Source organism: Sebastes umbrosus, chromosome 7 (genome assembly GCF_015220745.1).
Source record: "Sebastes umbrosus isolate fSebUmb1 chromosome 7, fSebUmb1.pri, whole genome shotgun sequence".
Classification (NCBI taxonomy): Eukaryota; Metazoa; Chordata; class Actinopteri; order Perciformes; family Sebastidae; genus Sebastes; species Sebastes umbrosus.
This window is the reverse complement of record NC_051275.1, coordinates 30,690,942-30,703,344: the sequence shown is the minus strand read 5'-3', so window position 1 is coordinate 30,703,344 and position 12,403 is coordinate 30,690,942. Positions and strand designations below refer to the sequence as shown.

The 12,403-nt window shown below is 38.8% G+C and overlaps 1 protein-coding gene across 1 annotated transcript; it reads right to left on the bottom strand.

The window, feature by feature from the left end:
- Positions 1-1,060: 1,060 nt before the first annotated feature.
- LOC119491467 (DHRS-12_like_SDR_c-like domain-containing protein) lies at positions 1,061-12,245 on the bottom strand. The gene is made up of 10 exons (XM_037775555.1): positions 11,989-12,245; positions 9,330-9,463; positions 8,035-8,117; positions 7,842-7,937; positions 7,675-7,756; positions 7,526-7,587; positions 5,941-6,045; positions 5,265-5,355; positions 4,141-4,278; positions 1,061-1,997 (listed from the first exon to the last, which is right to left on the bottom strand). Exons 1-10 carry the CDS (start codon positions 12,228-12,230, stop codon positions 1,882-1,884), a joined length of 1,149 nt encoding a protein of 382 aa, XP_037631483.1. The 5' UTR covers positions 12,231-12,245; the 3' UTR covers positions 1,061-1,881.
- Between the last annotated feature and the right edge of the window lie 158 nt (positions 12,246-12,403).

Below are 12,403 nucleotides of genomic sequence, written 5' to 3'. Positions count from 1 at the left end.
GACTCTGAGCCAGAAATCTCCACTTCAGTAACATTTACATACACCAAACTTTCAAGTTTCATTCCTATCTATATTCTGAAGGTTTTCAAAAAGCAGTTTGTTCATATACCATTCATAGCCTGATTTATAGAACATTTTATTCCAAACAACATGGCGGAAATGGATTTTTTATGGCTGTTGACAGTTTTTTCTGATTTATGGAGTGATAAAAAGAGATATCCCAAATTCCCTCGATAAAAACCTTTGACTATATAATATATCAACAAAATGAAACAATATTTTTTAACCTGGCTTTATCCAATGTTCACATTTCTGTTCTCGAAATGTATGAAAATCTGCACATATTTGATAAGATAATGCCTCATTTGTATATTTAAACATCAAATTTCAGAAAACTTGTAATACAAAAAAAATATTGTCTTAATGTAAGTAATCAACTGGGGAAGTTTCATGGTGATATCTATTAGTTAACATTTTTTACCCTATTCACCTTCAGTGTTCAAAATGTATGAAATTTTACTATCCTTATCTTAAAAGGCCGTTTTCTCAAAATAATTTTTCTCTCATACTCTGAGCCAGAAATCTCTACTTCAGTAGCATTCACATTAACCAAACTTTCCAGTTTCATTCATATCTATATTCTAAAGGTTTGTACAGAGGGGTTTGATCATATACCATTCATAGCCTGATTTATACAACATTGTATTCCTAAAAAAATGGCGAAAATTGATTTTTTTATTGCTGTTGACAGTATTTTCTAATTTATGGAGTGATACAAAGATATATCCTCTGTAAAAACCTTTGACTCTAATATATCAACACAATTATATTCAGATTTCTGTTCTCAAAATGAGAAAAATTAGCACATATTTGATATGATAATGCCTTATTTGCATATTTAAACATAACATTTCGTTAAAACTTGTAATACAAAAGATAATTGTCTTAATATAGGTAATCAACTGGAGAAGATTCATGGTGATATCTATTAGTTAATTTTTTTTTCCCCTATTCACCTGGGGTATCTAAATGTACCTCGGCATCACAACAACACACAAAACAATCAGTAATTTTCTTTATTCAAGCGAGCATTTACAAGATAAACTCAGTTAGTAAAAGGCATTTTTTTAAAAGGTGCTGCTGGGCAGATATTACTAATTACATATTATAATACATAGGTTTTATTGCCGAGTGATGCTGCCGTTTGGTGTATTAAAAGGCTTATGGCTGATAGAGAGAGCACTTCACCTCCAGCCTGAGCTCAACCTGCACAGTACACAAGCTGCACAACAATATAGCAAATACACAAGTTACATACATACAGAAGATGTTAAATACACTTTGCACGTTTGCAAGTCATCGAGACACGAGAGAGATTGAACCCATAGCTGGTGTTGTGAAATACTGCGTTGAGTGTGGGAGTGACTTTGGTCACATCAGATTCCCATCTGATTGACAACTTTCATAAAGTCACAGTAACAGACTGGGTTATGTGTGTGTGTTTATGTGGTTTACGAAGGTGCTCTCTCTGTCAGCAGCATAACATCCTTTTGACAAACTCTTTTACATGTTTAGTCCTTATAAAGTTAAATAAACGTGTTATCATATAAATAGCTATAAAGCATTATAAATCTGGCTCATCCCTCCGTTATAGGTGAGTTTAATCTGCGCTGTAAGGCCGGGTTTCACAGTATATATCTTCATATCGACCACAGGTAGTGTTATAACGCTCCAAAATGCTTTGGATAAAACAGACCCAGATCTAGTCCCTGTCCTGGAGTGTGTGTTATATCATCAGGGGGGATGAAATACTGAGCCCAGCCTCGGTCAGTGTGTGAACGGATGGTGTTAGTGTTGGTGGTAGACCACTTCCTGCTTGTCTCAGTGTGGCTGAAACGTCTTGGCCAAGTCCTCCAGCAGAGACATTAGCTTCTGCTCCTCCACGGGAGAGCTGTGGGTCCAGGCCAGCGGCAGGTGGGTGGACACCATCTTTCGGTCTGTTTGTACACAAATGGAGGTTAACATAAAGGTGTGTACATGTAAGAACTATCTATTGTATATTAATCCCTAATGCAGTTCTGATGTTGAAGTGATTTCTACGAGGTGTCAGGGGGGTCAGCTCTGATATGGCCTGTACAGTATTTAAAAGGCAATAAAGGCGAATGTACAAACAGCCTGCTCAGATTGGTTGATGAAATGCAAACAGTTGATTCATTTTCAACCCTCATCCTCATAATGGCAACAGACTCAGCCAGCATCTCTCCTGACACACAATTCAAACGCCAGGGTTTCTGCAGGGTTCAATTTAAAGGTCCCATATCAGGCTCATTTTCAGGTTCATACTTGTATTTTGTGTTTCTACTAGAACATGTTTACATGCTGTAATGTTAAAAAAAACAAAAACTTATTTTCCTCATACTGTCTGTCTGAATATGCCTGTATTTACCCTCTGTCGGAAACGCTCCATTTTAGTGCATTTCAATGGAATTGCAATGGAATTGCATTGCTAGGCAACAACTTGGGTCCATTTTTACTTCCTGTCAGCTGATGATATTTACATACACTGCAACAGGAAATAAACTGGGACACTTTAGAATGTTTACGTTTAAAAACCTTGTAATGGTCTAAATATTGTATATTTGTGACATCACAAATGGACAGAAATCCTGACAGCTTGTTTCAAATGCAGAATTTCTGAATACGGGCTGTGTGTATTTCCCTGTGGATTGAGTGTTTCGATACTTTCACAGTATTTATATAGGACTTAAACCTGATTTATAATATAAAGGACATGAAAATCTCACTTTTAACAATATGGGACCTTTAAGACCTTTTTAATAGCACATACAATGCAATTTAATACCTGCTTTACGATCATCATTAATAAAGTATGATAGAAAACCAGTAGAAAAGATGTACCCCAGAAATATTTACTACTATATCACATTTTTTTCATTACTTCCCAGAAGTATATAACAGAGATTTCTAATGATATAATTAATTAAATTCATGTGACCTAGACCCGGATAAGAGGCATAAAATTGATGGATGGATTAACCAATTACCCGAACAGAGTAAATCTGCCTTTTCCTGTCACGCCAGAACAATGTAGTTGCTTTTAACAAGTGCCATTATGTTGATTATCTTCGCCTCTGATTCATGATTGTTTTGTGTTTGTTGTTGTGTGTTGGTATGTTTTTCATAGTAATGTTATCTGTCCCTGTTTATTTATGAAACTTTTTACTTGCTGCGCATCTTTAGCAGGACCCTCTGCCAGAAGAGATATTGTATCTCAATGGGAGATTTCTGGTAAAAAATAATACTTTTTTCAGTTTCCCCGAGTTTTAAAATTTGTCAGTGTATTCAAGATAACAGTAAATATTGCCTTGTTTACAGCTGTTACAGTTTTTTCAGTTCACCTGCAGCTGTTTGGCTTAGCGAGTGTGTTGACATGAGATGAAGCCAAACAGAGAGTTTACTGGTGTTTGAGGAGACACCTCAAGATATGAAGGCTTATTCAAGGAAATCCAAACAGATTTGATGTTTTCTGTGAGCAGCAGGTCATCTCCGTGTCACGGTCACTTCATGCTGGTATTACACAAATACACTGAAAGCAGCAAGGCTGACCATAACGGACATAACTGCCTCATATTACATCACATTAACAGATGAATGCAGTATGTTTGTGTCATATTAGACTACAGCCTCCCCTCTTCAAGGCCACTGGGATCATTGTGTGTATGTGTGTGTGTGTGTGTGTGTGTGTGTGTGTGTGTGTGTGTGTGTGTGTGTGTGGGTGTGTGCGTGTGTGTGTGTGTGCGTGTGTGTGTGTGTGTACACTGAAGTGCATTTGTGTATGAGTGCTCATAGAGGCACTGTACTCTGGCAGTATCTGGCACCAAAAGCAGCCCACTCCAGCTGCAATGGACACAGGCCAAATCCTCACACACACACACACACACACACACACACACACACACACCCACACACTATGCCGACCCACAACTGACAAACACGCAATTCAGCCAATAGTGTTCGCCTCTCTTCTCCCTTTCATACAGTCTTTTTTGCAGTCTTTTGGTTGTACTAAAATTGTACTTTTAAGATAAGTGGGTAAATGAAAATGATTTGGGAACGTACCCTGGTAGAAATGCCCGCTAGGGTTTGTGGTTGCAGCCTCAGAGACAGCGAGCCAGACCACGGTGTCAGCGCCCTGCTCCGGGGCCCGCAGACTGTCCTTCATAGAGCTATGAAAGTCTGGCATGGCGTTAGCCACCGCTGGGACAGACAGAGACAGAGACAGAGACAGAGACAGAGACAGAGACAAAGATAGAAACAAAGAGGGACAGAAACAAACTCGGATTAGGAATTAATTAAGGATGATTTTGTTTAAGTTGTCAAAAAAGTGCTGGTTGTTATGTTCTGTTTTTTTCCAAATGGAAACTCCCACTAAGCCGTTGCAAAAAGCAGTGACGTAGGTTACCAAAGTAAGCTATTCGAAGCTAATCAATAAGGTTATGAATAATGTGAAGGCTGGCACTAGCTGAGTCAAAGTTAGCTGTGCTAAGTTTGGAAATAACTGAAAGGGTTAGTTCAGATTTTTTGAAGTTGGGTTGTATGTATGTTCCTGCGTTCTGTGAGGTAAAATTACTGTTTTTGTGAATGTAGTCTGGTGGCTTTCAAGAGAGCAACATAACGGCTTCAGTTCCCCGTGAGAAAGGGCTGTCTGACGGCGAGTTAAAGCGGCTGTGGACGGGAGCAGCAGAAAAATTAATTTTAGCCACCTAAAAAAAAAAGTTTAAAATCAGTTTAAGTGTACGCTATATTTAGAATATTTTCACAGCTTTACCTCGCTGTCAGACAGCCCTTTATGACGGGGAACTGAAGCCGTTATATCGCTCTCTTCAAAGCTACCAGACCAGACTCCATTCACAAAAACAATAAGTACAACGGTTCTCCTCTCTGCTTCTCCAAACAGGGAGCGTGCCGACCGCCATCTTTACTGTATGTAACCTTAATGCACTGACTATAATGATGTATATATACTGTACATGTAGCAGCGTCATCATGCAGAAACCTACGTCAGGTCACGTGGGAAAACACTTTTAGAAGGGCTTGAAGGGAAAACAGCATTTTGAGGCTAAAGCATACATACTTTGACCAAAAATGTAATGTTTGGATTTTAAAACAAAAGGAACACCACTGGGAAGCTACAACCTTTATTCTTAGTGTTGTGCCAGTACGTGTGAGTGTGGGGGCGGTACCTGGAGTGTCAACCCAGCCGGGATGCATGACGGAGAAGTGGATGTTAGTGTGAGTCTTTGCCAGCTGCTCTGTCATCACCACCTGCTGCCTCTGGAACGAACACACACAGGCATGAATAAATGTGGCTAAAGAGAGACGCTGTGGGTGACAGATTTGTGGGCTCCAGGCTCGGGTGTCATTTAGATGAGTCACAGTCCTCTATGACATCATACAAAACAGGATGTAGCTGACACAGGCTTTTGAAAGCTGATACTCTTAATGATGTTTTTTGGACAGAAACTTCCATTTGCCAATATTCTGATTGATATGCAACATGTAGTATCGTTAAATCTGGCCAATTTAATCCTACGGATTCTAGCAGGACGACAACTTTCATGCAGATTTCTATGGTATTTGATCAAAATCTGACACCACCATTCACACCATGCAACTGAGGTTCGTTGTAGTGCTGATGAACTCTTCATACAGTATACTTAATTTATATCAAATGTAAACAAAATATTTGAGTATCTGATCAAGGCCCAAATCAGCTGCAAACATCTACCCTGTATTTGGTTGAGGTAGCATACATTTTATCTGGCTCCTAACAAACACTTTAAGGGCGGTAAAGCCCGCCAGTCCATCAGCTGCTGAATCTTAACACGTGGATCAGCAGGTTTCAAGCTCCCTTCTTACTTTGTGCTGGGCGTAGACCATGGTGCCATCATAGCGTCCCCTCTCAGACTGCAGGTTTCCCGTCCTGAGCTTCTGCACCAACATCCCCCCCGATGACACCGTGATCTGAACATGGACGAAGGGTTAATATAGACATGATATAAAGTGGTGGAGCATAACTACTTACATTTATTCAAGTATTATATTTAAAGTAATCAAAGAGTTTAATTTAATATCTGCTTAGTATTATGAACTGGGTGTCTGTGTAGCTTTCCAGGAAAAAAATCACACGTGGCGATCTCTGGGAAGTGAGATCCAAAAACACGTCTGCAATTACCGCTTATCGACATTTATTTTACCCTTTGGTATTTTTGTTTTTTGGATTCCTGTATTGTTTGTATTTTATTATATTGTTGTTGCTGTTTCTGGTTTTTATCTGTTTTTTTTTTTTTTCTGGAAAACATTTTGTTTTATTATTATTGTTATTTTATTTTGTTATTTTTAATTTTTTTTAATTGGAAGAACATTGCAAGGCATATAAATTACAAAACAAATAAGTAGTCTTCTATTTTTCATCCATTTCTCCCTCCCACCCCCGACAATAAAGGAAATAACCAATATAACACTAATAGTTATGAGACTTACGGCAGCAATAACACCAAAATTGGAAACACACTAGACACATGAAATAATAAAACACATACAATATTCACATATACACCAAAAAAACATAAATAAAATAAAAATAAATAAAGTAGTAAAAAATAATAATAATAATAATAATAATAAAATAAAATCGATATTTAATTATATTATATATTTATAATATTTTGTTCTTTTTAATTATTATTCTTATTCTTATTCTTATTCTTATTCTTATTATTCTTATTATATTAAAGGTGCCACCAAAGAGAACAAAAAAGAGATCTTTGAGATTGTAACTTTAAGTAATATTTTGAGGTACATAATGAGTATTTAAATTTTTTTCTCCTTTATTATTCTACTCCACTACAAGCTATAGTTACTAGTTACCTTGCAGATGACGATATTAAAAACAAAACCTTTGATAAAATATGATAACTTGTAATAGATCAAACTACCAAACTGTGTAAAAATTAAAAAAAATTAGCTCCATTAAAAGATAGTAGCTATGCTGCTAAAGTGCTGCTTATACGTTATGCATCTTTTATTATAATATTAAAACATAAAATAACACTGGCAGGTGAGTGAGTACTTTTTCATAAATAATACTATATTTTAATGGAGTATTTTTTGCATTGTGATATCAGTTTTACTTTACTACTGTAAAGACATCTTCCACCGCTGACTCTATAAACAGTGAAATAATAAATATATTAGATCTTTCTGCAGCCTGTGACCCTGAGTTGTTCCCTATACACCCGAAATGTTCTGATGTTTTCAGAGGGCATGTCTCATTGGAGTGACCATCAACGAACCATTAAACCCAGTGGCCCAAACCCATTAAATGTTCATTAAGATGATGGATTACGCTGACCAGAGCAGCAATATCTAAAGTCTATAAGCTGTTTGTTAATATTTTGAACCCATTAGGCGTTGATAATGTCGAGTGTGAGGTGAGACTCACCACTCTGGGATCGGCGCTCTTCTCCATCAGGGGAATGAGACTCTTGGTGAGAATGTAAACCCCTAGTGGACAATAATAATAATAAAATAACATATCTTTCCTTCTCATCAACGCTTCCTTCACACCTCCACCCCTGACCTTTGACTCACCGAGGACGTTGGAGGCGAAGCTCTTCTCGAGCCCCTCGACGTTCACGTCCCTCTGACTCATGATGGCGCCGGCGTTATTGATCTGCACAGATTACAGCACATGAAATAATAATCACATTGTTATATGTATTTTAAAATATGAAAAACAGGTAGCTTGTGTCACTCACCAGTACATTGAGGGCCTTGTACTTTCTCTTGAAGCCTTCAGCGAACTCCCAGACCTTCTTGGTCTCCGTCAGGTCCAGGATGTGGACAAACACCTCCTGTGATGACGTTTAGAATAGTGAATAGGGAACCAGACAATGTGAAGGTTGCTTTTAAAAAAAAAAAATGTCTGTTGAGAGGTGAGTCATGCTGTACTTTATTTCCCGTCTCCTTGACGATATCAGCCCTCGCCTCCTCGGCCTTGTCCTTGTTCCTGCACACCATGTGGATCGTTCCCCCTGTGACGAAGATAAATAAACGTTGTTCTTTTCCAGCGGAGGAAAAACAACATCTAAACACATTTATTATTATTATTATTAAAAGGAAATGTGTAATGTTTTTTTACCTGGCTGCACCAAATGTTTCTACTTTATTGTAGTGTGTGGAGATCAGGTGTGTTAGTAGCTGTTGACTGCTAGATTGAGGTGTGGCAGGCCTCTTTGTCATCATGCTCCACGGTAAGAGAAATGCTGCTAAAGCTATATCTTTATATTTAAAATCAGAAAGTGCAATTTATTATCCACTAGGTTTTAATTGTGTTTGTTAATGTGTTGTCCTTTTAAACATTTTTAATAACGCTGGTGCTTTCTCTTTCTAAAGGGTTTTCCGGTGGCAGCCAGTGGGTGAACTGGCCTGGGACAGTGGTTTTGGGTTAATGTAAGTATTGCCCACTGCACTGTCACCTGACCTTTTTGCAGAGTTGATGGTATCTTAGACTGTAAATATATATATAGATGGACGACACGTCTCCACTTCCTCCCACTGAGCAAAAGTGAAGCCAAAATATAAAAAATATCCCGCTGCCAACCTGAGATTTTGAGGCACGGTACAGAGGTCCCGCCCCCACACACTTGAACCGAGCACCGCCGCAGCTTGTTAGCGTGAGCCACCTACCTGCTACGTTAGTACCACGGTAGCTATTTGGCTAGAAAGACACAATAATTAACCATAATATCTCTAGAACTACATTTGTGATCAAGTTGACACATTATTCTTTCACACAGACTTGCGATGGTTATGAAAAGTTAAAGTTACATCTCCTCTCTCGTACAATTCCTGAGCCTCCGTCTCCATGACTACTTCACTCAGAGCAGCTGTCAATCACAGCTGTCCATCATGACGTCTCACCCCCTTTTTATAGCATCGAATCCATCCATCAATTATCTGTAACCGCTTATCCTATTCAGGGTCATGGGGGGCAATCGAGATGTTTTGGCTTCACTATTGGGGAGCTGTTATGTCGTCCGTCTTTATATACAGTCTACGGTTTGTATGATCCAAAATTGGAACGTGTCATGACTCCTAATAATTTATACCACTGCTATCATTACTACATTACTCCTCCTGATAATGGTAGTATTAAGAATAACTTTTACAATGCATTGGTATCAATCACAATACATGTGTTGTGTGTCTGCATATATGAAATGATTTGCTGAAAACAGGCAGACCTTTCTTAGCGATGGCCATGGCGGTAGCTTTCCCGATGCCACTGTTGGCTCCTGTTATCATGAAGGCGCGTCCAGCCATGGACACCTCCAGGTCCTTCTCCACAAACCTCTTGGAGGCCGTCAGGAAGGCACTCCTGCAGGACACAAGCATTTTACTGCATCACAATCATTGTCAGCCACCAGTTTATCCGCACATTTTAAATTAATTAGATTCAGTGTAGATGCAAGAGCAGTGGAATAAAAGCAGGATTGAGAGTGAAAGCGGGTCAGAGAGGGTCAGTGTTTGAGGTCAGCCTGTTTACTGTACTTCTCCTCACAGCTTTACTGCACAGATACAATGAAGACGAGAGTGTGCCTGGCATCATCTCTGATGAGGAGGCCTTTGGGGTGAGACTACAGACTGCAACAACGGGATCGGTGTGTGCGTTTGTGGCACCAAGAACTTCAATTGCCCCCATTGTCCTGGATGCCATTGTTGAGGGCGGCTGAATAATGGGGGATAAAGGGGACAGCGAGGGGGGGTAACACCGAGGCTAAATGCCCGCTCTGTTCGCTGGTGTCATGCAGAGAGCTATTAGTGGAGGGTCAGAGCGGGTTGACGGGCAGATCTCTGGGAGAAAAGATAACACAGAACAAAGGGGAGACGGGAAACAATCACAAAAGCACCTCTTCAGACAATTTGGCGTGCTGTGTGCTGGGTGAGGAAAGGCGCTTTAGGGCTGCAATAGATCAGATAGGACTGATGAAACATTTAGAGCCTCGTTGTGGTTGAAACAACTCACTTACAGTACATGGCTCCTGCTGAGTCACTATAAACTTTGCTCAATTCATAAATCAATGATATCAAAAGATGTGCTGATTCTGTTCAGTGAAGCAGTGGCAATCAAAAGGTCGGTAAACTAAAACCTCCAGTCAGTGATGATCCTTTCAAAGATCCAGCCCTTACAGTACATAACCTTTGACCTAACCTAACCTGACCTCATATAACCTCTACACCAGGGCCGTGTATTTGAAAGAATCTGGCGATACGATATGTATCATGATACAGGGGCTACGATTCAATATATTGCGATACAGTAAAGCAATATTGCGATTTTTAAAATCTAATTTTAGGAAAACTGTCATATTATAAAGAACACACCACCATAATGCATCAAATCTGAGTCCCTGTAACATCCAACATCAGAGCGCTACTTTTAGAGAACACTGAGAGGGCGTATATATTGGCAAGTGAAATAAAGTATTTACTGAGTTAATTTTTGCATGTAAACTATTAATTAAAAATCTATACAGTGTTTTTGAGAAGCGATACAGTATCACTAAACATAACATTGTGATACTCTATATCTTAGATATTTTCTTACACCCCTAAAATACACATACATTTGATATCGATATTAAGGCTGCAACTAAGGATTATTTTTGTAGTTGACTAATCTGATGATTGCTTTCTCAATTACTTGATTAATCATTTGGTCTATTAAATGTCAGAAAGTAGAGAAACACGGCCATCACAGTTTCCCAGAGCTCAAGGTGACGTCATCAACAGTCCAAAACCAAAAAAATTTTAATTTACACTGATATAAAACAAAGAAAAGCAGCAAATCCTCATGTTTAAGAAGTAGAAATGCTTTGTTGCTATTACGGCTGTCCCGAATACTATTTTTGAGTAATATTCGAAGGTATTCGAAGCTTCGCTTTGCGGCAGCAGGTTGACATGTTCTTCTGTCTGTCTGTCTGTCTCCATTTCCACCGTTTCAGTGCTCTACACACAACAAACAGCGATATCCGTCTGAGAATAACTAATAATAATGAATGTTGAATATGAATAATGAATAATGTTATGGGATTATTCCTTATTTCATGGGCTATTTGGGGATTTTTACATTATTATCATATACTTATATAAAAACAATAAAGGCAAAGCCTTCAAATACTGACTTTGATGTTGAATACCATGGCAAAGGTCAAAGCTTCGGAGGATTCAGGTCAGCCCTATTTGCTATTATCAAAATTAGTTATCAAATGTAAATCTACTGTAAATCTACAGTTAAGGACATGTGCAATAACATATGTTGTCTCAACATATTTTTGTTGATTAACTAGGCGACTAATTGTTTCAGCTCTACATATCATGGCATTAACTTTCATCATTAAGCTTTGTTATCAGCCTACATTTTAAGTCTGCTAATGAAGAGGCATGGAGGCAGTTTAGGCAGGGTTCCCTGATTATTATTATTATATTATATTTTAAACAATGAGGCTGGTCAAGTGGTCCAAATCCATCCCATCACTTATATAGACTATTTATATAGACAACTATACTGGTAAATCATTTTATTTTGCTTAAAATGGTGCTTATAAAGGTTAAATATGATGTGCCCTGTGATGTTTACTACAATTAGAATCAGAAATACAATAAAATTACAATAAAATCATGAGGCAAAGAGCAGAATATTTTAAAAAGCATGTTTTTTCTCCATATTGAGTTTCTTAAAATAAACTATGTGATGAGTTTATGATGCATTATTCCCATCAAAGTTATTACTGTGTACTGATCTGATATAATAACAGGATGCACACAGACTCCAGCTCACTGAACCACTACAGTGAAGTCTCAGCTGTATTACAGGAGCTGATAGAGATAAAGTCATCTTACCTGGTGAACTCGGTCACTCCCTTCAGGAACCAGGCGGAGTTGCGGTACAGAGACATGGTGCTGCTCTGGAAGCCTCTCGCTGTGCTGAGCTCTCTCCTCCAGCTTTTACCCTGAACCAGAACCACGTGGAGCTCCGCTGGACTCACATCAGTGGGCGACAACAACTCCAACAACTCCAACACCACCTCCAGCCGGCCACCCAGCGGCAGGAAGGAAGCACTGTCCGACAAGGGAACAGACATCAACACAACACCTGTATGTGTGCATGTGGTCCTTCAGTGTGGAAGGCGACTCTAACCATGTACTGTAAGCAACACTGCTAGATCCGGCTAAAGCAGGGGTCAGCAACCTTTACTATCAAAAGAGACATTTTAAGAAGAGGAAAAAATAAAATCTGTCTGTAGCCTCAAAACAT